General features: G+C 36.6%; 1 protein-coding gene across 1 annotated transcript; it reads right to left on the bottom strand.

Moving 5' to 3' along the window:
• Positions 1-1,075: 1,075 nt before the first annotated feature.
• On the bottom strand, positions 1,076-19,048 carry LOC140137987 (parafibromin-like). Its single transcript, XM_072159816.1, has 14 exons — positions 18,854-19,048; positions 15,407-15,512; positions 14,612-14,681; positions 13,751-13,813; positions 11,444-11,523; positions 10,499-10,786; positions 9,665-9,781; positions 9,169-9,244; positions 8,374-8,438; positions 6,998-7,206; positions 5,717-5,854; positions 4,451-4,551; positions 3,096-3,237; positions 1,076-2,423 (listed from the first exon to the last, which is right to left on the bottom strand). Exons 1-14 carry the CDS (start codon positions 18,982-18,984, stop codon positions 2,387-2,389), a joined length of 1,623 nt encoding a protein of 540 aa, XP_072015917.1. The 5' UTR covers positions 18,985-19,048; the 3' UTR covers positions 1,076-2,386.
• Positions 19,049-19,519: the final 471 nt, after the last annotated feature.

The following is a 19,519-nucleotide window of genomic DNA, read 5'->3' as shown; positions in this document are numbered from 1 at the left end:
GTTTGCTTTATCTTTCCATGGTAATACTGACAATCACATTAACAAGCACCTCTATCAAAACAGATTAACTTGTTCATAGTTTCAGGGGTGTGATTCAAAGTTTGTGAAGTAGTAGAAAATCCTGAAAAACAGCATATTAGTAGGCTTTTTATTACCCCAAAACAGGCTAAAAATCAATACAATTACAACAATTTTGGCCACAAAAAATCCTGTAATCGGGAAACTTTTCAAAAATCCTGAAGAATCACACCCCTGTAGTTTAGTCCTCACAGAGCTCCAAATTCCTATTTATATAATGTGAAGTCATCATTTGCCAACTTGTTTGGGTTATTAATACTGGTGCTGCCTATTGACAGATCATGAATGATTTATGTGTTATGGTCCCTTCATCTGGTAAAGGAGTTTGATAAACCATCAAATTAACAAAATATATTGCTTTAATTTAAGGTCTTATTGCACAAGGGCAAATACTTGACAACACCTATGTATAATGACTGGCTTTATGGATAATTGTAAAGTACACAACTTAGTAGTAATATTAGAACAACTGGATATGGAATCTAGGGTGCATCAAAAGTCCCACACTACTTTAATATTTACTCCAACATGATACAAACGCTAAGTTTTTCAGATTATCACTAACAGGCATAACACATATAACATGCACAGTTAGATGATAAAGGATTCAGTCTACACTCAAGTTTCTGTGAAGAATGGCAGTCCCTTGTTCAGATTGATGCGTGCGCCCTGTTAATGAGTGACCGATCTGTGCCGACCAACATTTTAACATATAATCGGCCAATCAGATTATCGGTCTGTTGCTATGATTGTCAGACAATTGATTCAGCCAATCAGAACACCAATTCAGTGTTATGCTCTGCAGTGCACGCTCTCAAAATGTAAACAAATGCTGTTCTTCTCTGTCAAAAAAAACTGTAGCATGTCCTGCTGATTCATCAACACGATTGACCAGTAAATCATTGGTGTAGCCAGTGGGGGGGGCAGGGGGCCAGTGCCCCCCCTGTAAGGCCGTAGGTAGACGGAAGGCGTTGTTGAAAAAAAAATCAGGTTAACAATAGACTATTTTTTACCCAGGGTGACATGTGTTTTTATGTTGGTACCGCCTAATATCCTTTTTTTTTTTTTTTGCTCTTCACTTTTTCAAACCATGAAAAAAACTTTGGGTCAACAAATCACAACTTCCGTCGGCAAAAAATATTTCCGTCGGTACATTTACAAGTTGTGCCCCCTCGGTTCCAAAATCCTGGCTACGCCACTGCAGTAAATACAACCTTGCCTTCCATCACACAATATGTGACGTATCGCATCAATACATGCCAGTTGCCTTCAAAAATGCACATTTATATTTCTTAACCAAGTCACAGAATTATTTCTTCTCTAAAATATGACATCTCACACATTGATGACAGATATAGAATATTGATTTTTTAGTACATTAACCTTGTTATTTTCTTTATTTTTGATGCATATTTTTTATATTATCTGTAATTCTTATTCAGAGGGTGTGAACTAGTTTGTAAACACAAAACCTGATTGGACAATCACATGATTTTGGGTGTCGTCTATCAGGCTATAGATAACCCTACGTCACCACAAATATTGATGACAAAGAACATGCTCGTAGATTTACGCTTATGTAGTGTGTAGGCTACTCGTAACTAAAGACATGAAGATGTAAAAAAGTTTTGTTCACATTAAAATATAGGCGAGTAATTTATGCTTAATACTATATTTTATAGTTATTAAAATAATATTTAACTGACTTAAGAAGAATAAATGATAGAAATTTGTGTTTTTACTATCCTCTACTGCATGGTAGAGGATAGTAGGCAGGTCCAATATTTAATAATAACAGACAGGTCCAACATTTTATTTTAAAGGATACCGGCTGCACCGGCAGTCACTACAGAAAATATTGGATTGGCTCTGCCTATCCTCTATCGTTAATTCTCTAAATGCTAGTTACCAACAACTGCAGTTTGCAATGCGATGGGTCATACAAAAGTCATGTTGTTTTCAGAACTGATACATCATAAGCTATTGTTAAGAAGATATACCCAATAACATCTTATTTTAAACCGTTCATCCCTACAACTTCACTCAATCCAAGCTTCTGATACAGACAAGTGGCTTTGAAACAACTTGTAAATGCCCCCTTGGCTTGTTTAGTCTCATTGCCATGATATATATCAAGATACAAGTGGATACCAACAAATCGGTACAATGTATACTGTCTCTTCAATAAGAAATTGTCTTATACAGGAGTATATATATACAGTCAGTAAAATCTCAGTAGCTTGCTGGCCGGCTGACATGATTCCACAGGAATATACATACATACATACATACATCTCAACTTCTGAGATTAGAATCTAAGATGAGCCTTGTATTTTACCATGTATCTGTAGAAATGATATGAAAATAAAATATATGATTGTATGAACAATGTGAATTTATTTAAGACAATTCAAAATTAAGCATCATCGTTTTCCCTCACTTTTTTAAACTTATTCCCATTTTATAGATGACATAGTTAATTTCAAACATGTCACACACTTCTTGGTTCTCTCATTCAAGTCTTATTTGTTGCACCTGAAGACTTATTTAAGACTTGATTGATCTCTCCAAATTTCAAAGTGCCAACTTATTTGAATTGTTGAGTTGTTTCACTTTGAAATTTGAATTATTGTGCTAACAAGGCATATCCAAGGAAGCGTTCCCAGTAACCAAAATGTTTTAAGACCGACAGTGAAACATGTTTTGAAAGAAAACATTATTTACACTTTTAATTAACATTAGTTTAAAACACTGTGGCAACATAATGTTTTGAAATTTTCTTTCAAATGTTTTGTAATCTTTATATAGCCCAACATTACATTTTCTGGTAACCTTTGTGCACTCATTGAAATGTTACTAAAATATTCTGCCAGCATTTGGCTATTCCAGTTGAAATCCATACACCCCCTATGGAAGACATGACTTTACAGTCCCACACACAAATTAAGTTGGCCCATTTGAAAGATTAAGGTCATGTCGTCCATATGATATGCATGGAATTCATCTCCTATACTTACTTGTCTAGCACCTGCCAGAATAGTAGCAAATTGGCTCTGTCCAAATGCCGTTTAATCTTACTCAGGTCTAGAATACACACATTCCACTTGGCTACATTTGAATCTAATTTAAACTCATCAAACTTGAGATGAAAGGCACGGACTGTAAGGCAAAGCAAACAAACAAATACATTTAAATTTGTTTAAAAAAATTGATGTAAAATTGCAACTGATTATTGATATTCTACATTGCGTCCGGGAAAAATAATTATGGTTAAAATTACATAGCTGCCAACAGCATGATGAATATCCGCGTACACTGTATAATGAATGCATGTAGGCGCATAATGCAGAAATGCATGATGTGAATCCAACTCACTTGTGATTGGCTAGAATTTTCATTAAGTATGCAAGGTGTTCACACTGTATTTTGAAATAAGATCGCAGTTGGAATGTTGGATTGCATACAGCTGTGTTCATTCAAGTGAAATGTTTACATGTATAGAGGCCGTCAGCCTTTCGCCATCTTGTGGGTACTAATGATCTGCGTGTTCATGCGTCGGACACTACGCGCAGGGCGCAGCTTGTCACGCAGCTGTTATCACGCATTTAACGCGGTGATTTTGCTGTTCACACATGGAGATCGAACAACCATCGCAGCGTGTACCCACAAGATGGCGGCATATGACGTCACGCTGACGTCCTCTATAGATAGTGTTAAACCAGTCAAATTTAAAAAATGAAAGTATATACTACAAGTCAAAAAACAAAGAGAAGTTTAGTAATACCCAAGATCCATTGTAAATGAAACCAAGACTGTGTTATCAACACCAGTGTGCATGTTCAATGCCTTTGCATATTCTACAACCTGTGTCATGCCACAAAGGTGAAACACCACTATGTAGCACATGCAATGGATTTGAGAATGTGCACTTGTGTTGATGAATTAGGGATTTATTTAAGGATTTCAGGAAATATCAGGAAATTATGGTTAATTGTGTCAAAATCTGATCCAATCTGACTAAAGTCAAAATGTTTAACATTGAGCTATTACCATTACTAACCATTACTAATTTCCTCAGTACCCCAAGTCTCTAGCTTCAAATCATTCTCTCAGCTAAGTCTGTAGCAAAATTAGTTGCAAAGTGCCCACTTCTGTGTATTTTTTGCTCCTAAATTTTCCCTATATCTCAATTTCAATATTAACCCACTTTGTTCCAATTAAATCAGATTGTGCTACAATTATGAGTACTATGACCTGGGGGAGAATTGGCATTCCATGTGGTTTTATTAATTGAAAGAGTCCAAATCATCTTTATTCTGTTACTCTTTATTTCAAATTATCTAATACACTGTTTTTGGTGAAACCAACTTACTTCTTTCAAATATGTCTACTGGTGAGCCTCCTGATGCTAGCCATGGCCAGCCTTTAAACTGCCAAGCTGGACCTTGCACAAATACTGCTACAACACGATCCCTGAAATCAGACAAATGGTAATCATAAGTAATGATGTCTTTATGCAAGCATGTGTGGGGGTACATGGGTGTGTGCATGCGTTTGCAACTACCTACAAACACAGACCTAGATTACGATACACATAATCGCAACCTTGGACGCAACTGCAACTGTGGACGTCCATGGTTGCTGGCTATAATCAGGACAATGTAAATAACATAAAAATGCATGTGGTCCACGTTTGGGGGGTTCAGCATAGGTCACGGTTGGATAGAAAGTTGTCGGGTGTGTGTGGGGTAGGTCCACAGTGTGTTGATTGAAATCAGGTGTGTGTGTCCTCGGTTATATAGGATTAATTCATATGCAGAATGAGGTCCTTGTTTGCAGGTATTTACAAACAGTGTGGGGAGGGGTGTGCATGCAAGTGTCCTCACTTACAATCTATGGCTAAGACTTTGATCATTTATTGGATTATTAGCTAATGCCATGTTAGCTTGGCACATTTTGTTTCTTAATCATCACAGTAACATAATGAAGGTACCCAAAATGCCTGTAATTGTCTTAAGGTAGTGAGTCAATAATCTGTTTTACAACTTGCACCAAAGCTACAATCCATTATGTTTACAACTTACAGGAACAGTGATGCAAGAGCTGGAGAAAGTCACAATATATGTCACTGGTCAAAATGTAACTAATTATGATCAATGTATACCAGTAGGATCTACATTTCATTTCATCTGAGTTTGGTAGTGTTGTCAGTGCCTTTTGCTAACAAACTGTCCTTTTACAGATGTCTATATGCTCTGCAAGATTAGCTTTGCATGCATGAGTTGATATACGTACCTACGTCACTACTAAACTTGAACTGAAACAAAGTATAAGTCCTTTTAAGTGATTATAAGCAATAAGCCACAATGCAGGGTACTACAATCCAGGAAAAAAATAGTTGGCACACTTGCACTAAACAATGGAAATGTGTGCCCTATCAAAATGGGAGAGGTGAGTGAAACTCCTATATCTCACCCTTCCCCGCTCCCCATCTTTCAATGTTGGAGTGTCTCACGGACCTGATGACAACATGGCTTGGTCCAACATTGCATTGGGGGAGCGGGGGCAGAGATATACCAAAAGACAGGCAAAGTGTGCCAACCTTTTTTTCGTGGAATGTAGTTACTATTTAGCTTACCAGTCCTGTGGTGTAAGTTTTGTAATTGTATCGATGACTCTGTAGGGAACTGTACTACCATCATCTTTTCTTCTTTGGATCAGGACATCGTTTTCCTTCCTAGTACCTTGTGATTTCTTCTGTTCTGTTGTTACAAATCTAAATACAAAATTCGAGAGATTTATATAGAAAGTTAAATATTGTTTTCTTCACTCCCAAATTTTAAAATCTTAAAAAGTTTGCTTTGATCATCATCATCATCAACTTGCACTGTAACTAAGCATGCTATTGCTGAAATTATTACAACCCTAGAACTAGAGTACTTGGTTGCAAGGTTATTATAGTATTTTACAGTACCAAATTTTTTGATGTATTTGTTTTTTATTTTGCCTGTATCTCACACTCACAAGTCAGGCTTTGAGGTTTGAAAATATGTGCAATAAATCTCACTCCTTGAAATGTTAAGGCGAACTGCCAGGTGTGCTATAAACTGCACTTGTGAAGAAGTTAAAGAGTGGGGGATTTTATAAGGTGAGCTATAACTTGCACTCGGATGGGCAACTAAAAGGTGAGCCCTACGCAAGCGTTGTACTCACTCACTTTAAATCTCAAAGCTTGACAAGTCCATCTAAGACCAGATAAAACAAAATATAAATCTGTTTATCTGAACTGACTATTATTAATACTGACTATTATTAATAGATCTGGTATCACGTCTCATCCGAGATGCATCATCAGGCTGACTGATCAGGCACTGAACTATTGACATGTGACATGGTAGGAGTGACGTCACAGGAGAATTGTCAAGGCACTTTTCTGATCGTTGCGTCATAGGTCCTGGAAAGGTTCAGTTAAGTCAATAGTTCAGTACCTGATCAGTCAGCCTGATGGATCTTGGATGAGATGTAATACCGTAAATTGTTTGTTTGCCCACAAGCGACTAACCCAAAAATCATGAAAATCTTGGGTCAATATTTTATAAATTTAAAAACCTCATAAAATTTCATAATTTTTACACTTTTTCAGTTCCAAAAGTGTAGTAATAATTTCTAAGTTTATATTTTGAGTGTTTTGAAGCCACATCAGGTGTTCAATAGCTTTAGTTACACTGTAACTGTGGTTTTACTTTCTCTATGTCAAAATAGAAGAAGAGCACATGGAAAAAAAAATATCAACCTACCGACCCTCCAAATTTTTGTCTCTTGAGGGCAGACAAACAATTTATTTTTTTGCCTTAACAAATACATCTTTGAACTGTTTCAAATATTTTGATTTGAGTGAATCTTACAAATCCAGACTCACTTAAGATCTTGCAGGATATCCTTGGCATTGTAGAGTGTAATAAGTGACGTTGTAGCAGCAGGGATGATAATTATAGGAGTACGAGACACCCTTTTAGACGGCTGTGGGGATTTGGGTGATTGGCTTGGTACAGCCATAGGCATAGCTACTGGAGCTGCTTGCTGCTGAGGGGGTGGCTGTGCCTTACGTACTGGTGCACTCACTCCTTCCTATAATAAAAACAAGTCATCAACTATGAAAACATATTTTTGAAATGGTTACAAGAGTATTATGGTGCCGGTTTGAGCTGGTCATGCAAAGCCATTAGCGCACGTTATTACAATAAATAAATAAATAAATTTATAAAGCGCCTTTCTCCAAATCTTAGAGGACTCAAAGCGCTGTAATTTCGCTGCAATGGTGAATCATCACAATCAGATCGCATCAACTAGGTTGCTGCCGAACGGCGCACACCTATCCGCATTTAGATTGTAACATCCACCAATTATCTGTGCAGCTCCCCAAATTCCATTGGGTGAAGGAAGTTTTGATAACCAAACAACTAATCACCGATTCTTGCGATACAGGAGGAAACCGGAGATCCCGGAGAAAACCTGCGAGAGCGAGCATGGAATCGGGATAAACCAAGTGCACACGAGTCCTTGGCCTCGCCCGGGCTTGAACCCGGGACCTCAGTGGTGCAAAGCGAGGGTACTACCGCTGCGCTAACTCGCCCTCCCTTTGCATTTGCACATTCTGGACTTATAATTTCCTACCAATTTGGTTTAGCTGTCTTGAGCCATGGGATTTATTAGAGTAGGTAAGAGTAAAATAGTGATTTTTAAATCAAGAAAAAAAAATGGTTGGAAATATTAAAAAGTTATATTTTACCAGTTTCAAGTGAAAAAATACATCTTAATGTTTATAAGTGTAAGGAAATCTCAATATGAGCATGGATGAATGTGTCTCACCGTATCATGTACTTCAGATTTTTAATATTAATTGTGTATACTGAACTAAGTATTTTAGGGCCCCTCTGTGATTTGTATGCTATACAATCTGCTATGCAGACTCTGTGACATGTTCTGCCCATATTGGCATAGTCTACTGTATTAGACCCTTTTAATTTATCATCCCTGTATTCCAGCTGACCATGGAAACGCCACTTAGCCTGTTCTGATTCAATATCTATCTTCAATTTTGGTTGCTCACTCCCGAAAACCTGCTGTCCCCCCGATTTCTGTGGGCATAGCAGTCACTGGGGATGTGTTGTGTTTTATGCATGGTGTGAATTGTTTATTAAAAGGGGAATGCAGAGCAGTCTAATATTGGCACAGTTTTGTCAGTGCTTACATACCATATAGAAAGAGGACCTTGAGAAACCGTAAGAAACTTACCGTTACAGATTTGAGTGTCATACCGTGGTATGTACCCATGGTATCAATTTTGAATCCCTCAGTATCTGCAAGTAAAAAATATAACAGACTATATTAAGTAACATTATTTGCAATGCAGAATTCATAGGACTTTTGAAATATAACAAAATATTACATGAATGCAGATGTACCCACAACTTCATTCAAAATGTACTATACTGACCTGTAACCAGTATTTATTTATTTATTTATTTTGATTTGCTTAAATAAATAAGAATAAGGGTACCCTAATAGCTATGCTAATCTGAAGGGCTCCACATGATAAACAAACCGGAATGATTTTGGACAGCCAGGGTAAACACCCTACTCTTTTCCAAACTGACTGTGATATTTAGATATTACTGCTTTTAAAAGCAGAAGGGTGCCGAAATAGCAATGCTAATCTTAAAATATTGCATATTTGGTTATTTGCCTATCACAGCTCATAAAAATTGTCAATGTGCATGTAACATATCTCTGGTGCATGTAGAGATGCTGAACTACATGCACAGGTGCATGGCAGATGTTTTTCTAATTCGAACACTGGCTCCATGTAAACAAACCGGGACGGATTGGAACAGTCAGCCCCTTCTCTTTTCTAAACTGACTGTGATATACATGTACCAGTGCGACTCTTTATACATGATACCTGGGACTGAAGGATTAACATCCCTACGATGGACACAAGTACTCACATGAACCATGGGGACATCGGAAAAAGGTGCCACCACTGTGTCTGAGTGTGTAACCTTTAGGCAAAAGAAATCTTTAACTTACCTTCTTTGCCATGAAATCTTTCCTGATCGTAACGATTGTACATGGACTGTGCAACTGGTTTCTTTCTTGGTGCATCCTAACAAAACAAAATCATACAAAATAAGAATTTACATTGAAGCCTTGTTTTATTTTCATAGCACATAGGATAAACACCTAGATGGTATCCTTTTGCACTATGCTTTTGTGTTCCTTGCATCACCATGTATGTTGCGCCACCCTCTTCATTTAATTTCTCATTATTCCATTGGCTCTAATTCTATGTTTGCAAAGCAATAATATAAAACTATACATTTGGTGAGCACAAAATAACCTTACATATATAGTTACCAATAATTCACTTTTTTACTGCTTAAAATTAACTGGCTTAAACAAGCCCAATTCCTAGTTCACACTTAACATTATGTGAACATCAATCTAAAGAGTTAAGTACTAATCCATTTTTCAAAGGTACAGAAATCTACAATGGTGAGTATTCTTTCAATGTCCATGTTCATACCTGTTGTGCTGATGGTGTTTGTTGTGGAGGTTGCGTTCCATTGGTGGCTTTGCCCTGTTTACCTTCTTCTCTTGCTTTTACTGATTGTAGAATTGCAAAGATGTTCTTGGAAAAATCCTACAGATAAAAAACAAATATCAAAATATCGAAATTTATTTTCAATCAATTATTTACTTGTACGACAGGATACAATCTTAGATAAATAGAGAAAACTGTAATATCTCATTCAAAAAACATGTTACTTTCCTCCTATACTCATTACAAACTCAAAACAAGTGGAATTACTTTTAAAAAAAGAACTAAACAGCCAGTGAAGCAGTTTTAGGTCTTTCAATACAGTCTTAATGTTCGATGCATCATGGGTTGCCTAGATACAACTTAGGGACAAAAGTACGCAATATTAAAAATTTCAATTGAATTAACATAGCTGCCAACAGCTGTAAGCGGATCCGACCGCGATAGTATGTCGCATATTTTAAAGTACAATGCGAACGCACAACCGTGGATACAATAATGAAAATACTAACCAATCACGAGTGAGTTGACATGGTTGGATTCACTTCTGGGTTACATACACACGGGCGTTCATCACACAGTATACGCGGAGAATCATCAAGCTGTTGTCAGCTGTGTTCATTCAAATGAAATTTCTAGTACAATTGCTGTTAACTTATTCACCACTTGCTTTTATTCTATATGTACAATGGCCACTTTCGTTATAATTCCTGGATTCAGATTACACCATTAAACCAGAATATTATCAAGATGACAAGAGTTCCAAACTTCTAAAAAAAAAAACCCAAAAAAACCAAAACAACTTATCCTTGTACACACCTTGCCGGTACTACGCAATACTGAATGTCTGGTTCGCCATAATCTCTCCCTACTCATAATATCTCTTGTAACATCCACTTCAGCGTCAATAAAACTACGCTGTTCTAAAATTCCAGTGCCTAAGTCATCATCATCCACTTTGGGAATTGTGGTTCTCTTTTTAGCTCTCATCTTAGCTTTGATGGCAGCGATCTTCTCTACAGACATGGTCTCGGATAAAGATCGGATTTGGTCGATGGTAACCACAGCGCCCTCTTTGGGAGCTTCCAGGCGTGCAGCCAGACGTTCCTACAAGTCACAAAATGAATAGAAACATTATCAGACATGAAAACAGGTCATGACAAAAGACACTGAAAAACATGTTTTTGCACCATTTTCTGTGAATTTGATTTAGAAACAGGTGAAAAACAATGAAAAAGTCACCTAATAACAAAAATGCTAGAATCTGATAAATGCTGATACTTTTCATAGTCCTCATTAAGGGTTACATGTATTTACATTTTTGTGAAAGTTGATGTAGTTCATTAAATTTATCCCAATGATCTAAGTTGGTATCCATTCAAAATAATACTTTCAATCAAGTCCAATCAGCTCAACAGTAAGGTGCTATACTTTGGTGTGTGACAGTACAAGTTTGAGACAGCCCATATCATTTTAAATTGATCAATTTTAAATTTTAAATATATCGAGTGAGTACTTAATTTTCTTGGATCTGTTACCAGAATCTCAATAATTTAACTTGACTTTGAACGATCCTGATGAATCTCATCAATAAAGCCCATATCATAATTTAGAATAAGAAACTCTGGTAGCTGATCCTGGCTGCAATGGTTAATCTAAATGTAGGCTTACTAAGGTACTGCACTTGTATAGATCTGTGTTACAGCCTATAATTATAATAATATACAAAAGTAAGATAATATAAATCTTTTTTAAAGTTCTTACCTTATCCTGTCTGACCTGCTCCTCTTCAAATCTGACTTTCTTGGAAGGATCATGCCCAGTGTCATCTATTGTTCTCTTTACTAAATGGGACAAGAGATGAGTTGACAAAAACAAGTAACTAACAAAGGATGAAATCTGACTTTCTTAGAAGGATCATGAAGATAAAACTTGTGCTGTGCTTTTAATAGTTTCAATCTCTTATCACCATTCTTAGACAAAAAACAAGGCAGATCCAAAATGGTATGTAAGTGTGATCACAACATGCTCCATTTAATTTCCCATACCAGGTATATTGAGTTCACTTTAACCCCTCCTCATATGCACTAAAACAAGATGGTAACAACTGTTTCAAAGATGTGTTAAGGGCAGAGTAATGGGAGAGAACATGGACCTTTTCGAGCATCATTATTTCTGAATTGTATCTCCAAAGTATATAAAACTATACATTTTTGGAAAGGAAATGAGTCAAGGAATCCCATGGTGACGTCAGATTTTTTCAAAAATCTCGAGTTTTTGATAAAATCACAAAAAATCGCTTTTTTACCCCAATTTTTTTGTGACAACTTAAAAAAAAATCAGTTCGGAGTAAAAAAAAATCAGTTAGCTTTTAATGAAGAAGAGACATGAACTTAGGGAAGGTTTTTTATTTTTTGAAATTGTCTCTTTTTTGAAATATTGAAAAAAACATGTGAAAAAAGCAATTTTGTCATTCTATTCAGCTAAAAATTGCACATAATGGTGTATATTTTTTTTTTTTTTAAATATTTTGAAAAATGAGAAAACCTTCCCTAGACTTTGATGTACTCTAAACGATAGTGCAAAAAGTTTACCTTTTGCTTGCATATTTTTCGAGTTATCTTGTCACAAAAATCGTGCAATATTGTCAAAAGTGAACTTTGAGAAATCGATGTTTTAGTAAAAAAATGTCAAAATTATGCACAAAATGTCCTTATATTTTAAAACGGCAAGACTTTCACGGATGTAAAAAGCTGTACCTGGTGCATGGGCTTAATATGCATCTTTTTGCAACCATGAATTTATAATGTCTGCTTTTAGTCTGCCAAAATTCAACATAATTGAAAAATCTAAGTGGCATTTTGACTGCAAATTTGTGTTTTGTTACACCGCATTTGCCGGCGTTAAAAACATACCAAATGCGCCTTGACTGCGTTGGACATACGCAAGAGAGTTGCGCCGCGTCACGCCGCCCATGAAAGTGTAATCACAATATTTCAGATTCAAGCATTTCTGACTCATTATTTCCGCCAATTTACTAAGCTGTCTTGAGCCATGTGACTTTTTAGAGTTGAAAAGAGTGAAATAAATCAAGCAAAAATACGTGTAAATATTAACAAGTTGTATTTTATCAGTTTCAAGTGAAAGAATACATCTTAGTGTTGATAAAAATCAAGAAATCTCAAATTCGGGCGTGGACGAATGTGTCTTCCATTACTCTGGCCTTAAGATAATTCTAATTGGCAAAGTGCACAAGTACTGCATTTAAATATGAGACCTGTTCCCATAAAATGAGAGGGAAGTTGCACATCTTTATTTGTGAGTTATGTCCAGATTCATAATATCTGGATCATTAACTTTCAATTCAACAACTCTTCCTATACCTTTGTACAGGGGCCAACCGTTGTTAAACCGTGATGAAACCACACTTTTACTGTAGCGTATACGCGAACGCGAGCGAGACTACGCGTTACGCGAGAGCGCGTAAAATTCGTCATGCCTGGAACAAGTTGAATTCAATATTTTTCAGGTAGCGGCTAAACATTGCCGTTTATTCTGTAGTTTTATTGCTGATATCAAAAGAGAAATCATCGAAGTTTTTGTAAGGCTGAGTGGCAATGATTAACTGATATTCCTCGTAAAATAATCGTGGATTATACGATATTTAGCCTCTTTTCGTTGTTGAAAGGATTCAATCATGTTTCACCGTTGTTCATCACCGTTTAACAACTTCGCGTCGGCGCGTCTGCATAGTTTACCGCTCGGGCAGCTAAAGCTGCCCTCGCTAAAAACCACGCAGACGACACGCGACGCATCGTTGTTAAACGGTGATGAACAACGGTGAAACATGATTGAATCCCTAAATGACATACTTGGGAGGATTGCGCTCTCACTTGGTGTTCACAACTCAATATTTTGAAAAAAAATTCTTGTTTTCAATGAACCATATCTTCTTTCCTTTCCTGATAACTTTCTGTTCATTTTGTGAGAATGGGTCTCATATGATTATGAACCATTTACATTAAGCTACAATCTACATAGATGTATTACTGTTTCTACAACTGTACATACCCTGAGATGGTCTCTGCAATGCAATCTCCAATGGAGCACTTTTGTCAATACTGGTTGATGTGGCTGTATATGAAAAAAAAGATATATCATATGTGTTTTACAAAAAGCTCAAATTCATTCCAGTGGTTTGATATTTGTAAGACCATGGACAAAATCATGGGGTAAATTCAAGGTTGCATGGAGCAGTGTGAATTATGTAAGTGAAGTACAAATTCATCTGGTAAATAGCAATGCTACAATAGTTCAGGAAACAATCTTTTTATAACAGTGTGATGGTGAGTAGCCAGTATTTTTGTAGAGGAGCCTGCAATTTCCAAGTGGACATTTTCTGAAATAAATTTGCTTACATCCAAAAAAAACAGACTTCACCCCTACAAATGTTCAAGCTAATTTGAAACAAGAATAAGTCATCCCTTTATTAATTTTTATTTTTAATTTGGGACCTTTTGGGGCAAATTTTAACAGTTTCCCCTGAAAAGTGGTCTGTTTTTGTCAATGTCGGGAGAGGGGGGGGGAAGCTGGCAATGGGTCTAAATGTGCTAAGTCACACACCGCAATTTTTAGAATTAGTGGCATGACTGGTTAGCGTCACACTGATATTCTTCCATAGTTTTCAACATAGTACTACTACTTCAGCAGTTTGCCAATTTGGTGCAGTTTATGGCGTATACGGAAGTGGGGTTCTGATTGGCTAATTGAATCATGTCATAATCACATCGGCACCTCATTCGCTGGTCAAACTGTGTAGCATCGTGTCGCGTGACCTAGTTCTTAATGTGGTAATCAAACAGAGCAGACAGACACTGCTGAAGTAATTTGCTGAACAGTATAAGATTAAGACTCCATAACAATGTAACCCACCTGTCTCTCCATTGAGATACCCAAGTAGTCCTCTTCTGTCTGGACGACGTACCACTGGAATATTGTCAGCCTGAATGGAAGAGCAATTGAATGATAGCTTACATTACAAGAAAGGCAGTGCTTATCAACAATAAACAGAAGCCTGGGTCAGTTTTGCCCAGGAAGCTAAACCTAATAATCACTTGTTTCCATGAAAGTTTAGCTTTTGTTGTAATTTGCCTTTAATTAGGCTTGCACACAACTTCAGCATAACACAAGTATGTTTTCTAGTCATTTTCCCCAGGCGTATGCAGTCACAAATTGTTATAAATTGAAAAGGCTGATGGAATTTTAGTGAATATTAGTTCCCGAGTTCAAAGTTCAATTCTAGGCCCGGATTGCTCTCCCCAAATTCTAAATCAAACCTAAAATAGACACAAATCTTGAGAGGTGCTCAGACTGCAGAAATCAATTTAGCCACTTTCATTATATCTGGTATATCCCCCATACAGTTCCAAAGTTTGGCAATCAAGATCTAGTAAGTAGGTTTTCTTTTTCAATTGACTTCATTATTTTAGCTTAAAATGGACAGGTTTTACTTAATATAATATTCACATTTTATTTGATAAAGAATAACAAAATATTCAAATGTAACAAAAATCATATATTATGGCTTTAAGTTTATGTATGTTATTGTTATTCAAAATTTGACTTGTTGAAATCAAAAGCATGCATTCATTTTAACATGTAACACAATATACCATGGTTATAGACTATGATCAGCAAAACTTTATGCAAAAATGTTAAATTACTTACAGCAGCACGTCGCACATAGATGGGATGAGAAAGTTGTACATTCTTGAGAAGAAAGAGGATTGAGTCTAAGGTGTAGTACTCCTTGGGTTGGCCATCCTTACCAGTACTGTCAAAATAGAATATTTAAAAGAAAATTGTGATCACTGATGTCAAGATATTACCTGTATGGTTATGTACATGTGCCCACAACATACCGTATTGTTTGTAATAAACGCCCCGGGGGCGTTGCATTTTTCCAAAAGGGGGGCGTTTATTGAAGGTGCCTTGTCAGTGAAAACTTAAAAATCAGGATAAATTTCCCGATGGTGCTCCTGTAGAAAAGAGGGATTTACGGCTATACTAATGGCGACGCCCATGGAAAATATCATTTTCGTGGTAAATGCATCAAAATTACACCCGTAAGTACATCATTAAGCAAGAATCTAGTGAAATTCTACCATAATTAGGCAATGGAATGGATGGAAGTGCGAGTCATAACAGGTTTTGTCCATGCAATTTACCGATCGTCCCTGACAAGACTGACTGACTGATGCCAGTTTTAAACTTACTCACACGATATAGCATGGAATTTTTGTCAATTGGGCGTTTATTAGAGGGGAGCGTTTATTACAAACAATACGGTAAGTCCATTGTGTTATAATCTGAAACTCGAGTTGATTGATTGAGGCCATAATCGGCAATGGATTTACCGGTAAAGAAAACAGAATTTAATGTTTTGGTGGAAAACCAGTTTATTTTGTAACTTCTTGGAGAAGACTTTGTCAGACTAACAATGTAATTTAAAGTTATTTTCTTATTAAAATGTTATGAATTGGTGTCATTCTCTCATAAATAAACATCTCAAAAAAAGTAACTAACCCCCCTTACATAATGGCCATTATTTAAAAACGGGCTATTGTATTGCAAATCTGTAAAATGTGTTGGAAGCAGAATTTATTTCTGCGCATTTTGACACCTCATTTGATACGATAGCAAAGAAAACAATAAAACACCGGTCAATTTAATGTAGTGAGGTCCAGATTTGAAAGTTGCACTAACATACAAATTTTACAATACAAAAACACTCAGATATAATTACACAGATTTCCTTCCATTACACTGAATGCAAAATCAATAGAATTTACTGCAACTTTCAAATCTTGGGCTACATTGATTTAATTGTACGCTGTGACGTCAATATATTTAGTCAATTGCTTCAAATGAGGTGTCAAAATATGCAGTAATAAATTTTGCTTCCAACGCATTTTACAGATTTGTAATACAATCACCCGTTTTTGAATAATTGTCATTATTTAAGGGGGGTCAGTTACTTTTTTTGAGATGTTTATGTATGAAGTGTAATAAAACAAATACTACATGGGACTAATTTTCAGGAAAATAGGGTCACTATTTTCCCCTTGGTACTGGCTACAGCCTGGCCTACCTTCGGGTGAGGGGTGGTAGGCCTGTAGCCAGCACCTCGGGAAAAATAGTTTCCACTAAAGTTGTTTTTTTAAAACTTCCGTGGTCGTGCCTGTGCGTATCGCGTACACGAGCGTAAACGCAAAAGCAATAAACAATCACGCTGATTGGCTGATCAATGGACTTGACAACAAGCCAGTTGACCCTGTTGACCCATTGGTCATCGGCGCGGCGCGTAGTGGGCGACCTTGTCACTTCTACACGATCGCAATTCACCAGCGCGTACCCCGACCACGGAAGTTTTAAAAAACCAACTTTATTTCCCTTGAAACCATGTTGTATTTGTATACTACTGCCCAACAATATTAGAATATTCAACATCAACTTGTCAAAATATTGAAAACTAGAAAAGCTAGTGAAGCAGTTCAGCCAGTTCTAGGTGTTTCATGGATACAGTCTTAATGTTCGATGCATCATGGTTGGCCTACATTGTAGATACAACATGAGGACAAAAGTATACTATACTAGAAATTTCAATTGAATGAGCACGGCTGACAACAGCTGTACGCGATCCAACCGCAATAGTATGTTGCATATTTCAAAGTACAACACGAACACATGACCATGGATACAAGAATGAATACTAAAGCAAAAGTGAGTTGACATGGTTGGATTCACTTCTGGGTTACAACTACATGTACATGCATGCCGCATGCGGGCGTTCATCACGTTTTTTTAGACAATAGTTAGACTGTTTTGTAAAGCTTACTGGCAGTTTCATCCGCGGATTTGTGCGGTAGCCACATTATGACATGCTATTTTACTGTGTTATTGATTGGATGCTGCATGTTTCCAACATTTCATATCTAGTACCAGAAGTTGACAGACAGAAATGTGTCATCGTCAAAAGGGAAAATGGGCTTTCTCCCTTATACTTCAATGGTCTATAGAGCTGGGTTTTTCACCATTCTCTTTCTTATTTGATGCTCTTTCCAGGGATACCAAATTTGTTGGGGTTAGTTGAAGAAATCCAAAATCCACCGGACTCGCTAACTGGGAGTACTGATTCAGCTCTTTTACGACTTTACGTCAAAAATCACGATAAAAACATGGATTTTGAAACAAAATAAAGCTTGTTCAACAAAATAAAAGGCATGTTTGTATAGCTTAAAACATGTTTAACCTCAATGCAAAAGTTTAATTTGATATATTCGTAATTTTAACCTTATATTGTATAACTCGGGTGGTCTAAAATGAAAGATCGCCAAATGTTGGCCGAATATTTTTGATGGACTTTGACAAGATGTAACTTTGCTACGGAAGGTGCTATGCATGTATTAGGTATCCCAGGCAAACCTTAGTTAACACATTTGCTACAGTCAGCGAAATTCGCCGAGACCGGGCCCAAACACAATGCATATTTACTATTTTACATAGAAATTTGAATTTTTTTCGAAAATAGGTCGGTGAAGCCAGGAAACCTACATAAATATGTTTTCTATACTTCACTTGACCCAAATATATGATTTTTTTTTTGTTATAATCAAGTCGCACATGGAATTTTAGAGGGATTTTGATAGCAGTTCCATTAAAAAAAGCTGCTAGTGCTATCGCCATGAGACTAAGATCTAGAAACACCCCTTATGCCGTTTTGGGGAATTTTGTTAGCAGAATCTTTTTGATGAAAGTCAATCTTTGACAAGATGTAACTTTATCACGGAAAGTGCTATGACAAAAATGTTTTCAGTTTTGGCTTTCTTTACTCAAGGGCTTTAATTTGATATGTAAAATGGTGCAGTTTGATGGCAAATTTGAATTCACCTAGCATACCTACATGTATGACAAAACGGTTTTCAGTTCTTGGTTCGATAATCCTTGGCTTTCTTTACTCGAGGGCTTTAATTTGATATATAAAATGATGCAGTTTGATGGCAAATTTGAATTCAACTTTTACACCAACATACTGCACACACCACACACCATACAAAATGAATCGATCGAGATGCAAATCAAATGGAATTGGTTATTGCAAGATGCAAAACTTACCCATAAATTGTGTAGTTTGTTTTGGCATCCTTCGGCCACGAAAACTCGCCAAAAACGACCTGATCATTGTTTTCAATAATCTCTTTCTTGTTAGTGTTAAACTGACGCAGAATACTTAACACATCTGCCATGATTCCTGTTTTCTTTTACTTCGTTCTGAACTAAAATACGGCATCGACAACTTGATTTTCACAATGTTTTTATAGACGGTAGACAAATAAAGTACCGATGTGTTCATGTGACTGTTTCATAAACGCCACCGGTTGAAAATATATATGAATATTTAGACTGGCTTATCTTTACAAATGTGTTTGCTCTAATCTTTTAAATTTTAAATTTCAAAAGTAATGTTGGAAAAAATGATACTTTATGTCGGCAGTTATCTCGTACAAAGCCACTGTAATTGTTTACACGCCTATTTGGATTGTCAAAGATTGCGCGTTACTTTGTTATTTCGCCAATCACCAATTACAGGGTGTTTCAAAAATCATTGTGCTGCAATTCTGATGCTTGTGGGGTACATGCCCGGTCCCCGCACTCCGTGCATCCGCGGGTATTCATGCTTGTCGGTGAACTTTAAAAACACCCCCTTTTGCATCTCATTTCGCGAAGTTTTAAGGAAAAACACCCCTTTTTAGCGATTTCGCGAATTTTTACCCTTCGACA

The sequence above is a fragment of the Amphiura filiformis genome, chromosome 17 (genome assembly GCF_039555335.1).
Source record: "Amphiura filiformis chromosome 17, Afil_fr2py, whole genome shotgun sequence".
NCBI classification, from domain to species: domain Eukaryota; kingdom Metazoa; phylum Echinodermata; class Ophiuroidea; order Amphilepidida; family Amphiuridae; genus Amphiura; species Amphiura filiformis.
The sequence above is the reverse complement of the archived record's forward strand: the minus strand, read 5'-3'. Positions and strand labels throughout refer to the sequence as shown.

Bases quoted from the DNA above. Each gene is read 5' to 3' on its own strand.
- LOC140137987 (XM_072159816.1), bottom strand. From the start codon at position 18,984: ATGGCAGATGTGTTAAGTATTCTGCGTCAGTTTAACACTAACAAGAAA. The intron at 14,682-15,406 runs GTAAGTAATTTA...TCTTCCATTCAG, and splicing joins TCTATGTGCGACGTGCTGCT to GCTGACAATATTCCAGTGGT. The intron at 13,814-14,611 runs GTGGGTTACATT...TTTCATATACAG, and splicing joins GTATCTCAATGGAGAGACAG to CCACATCAACCAGTATTGAC.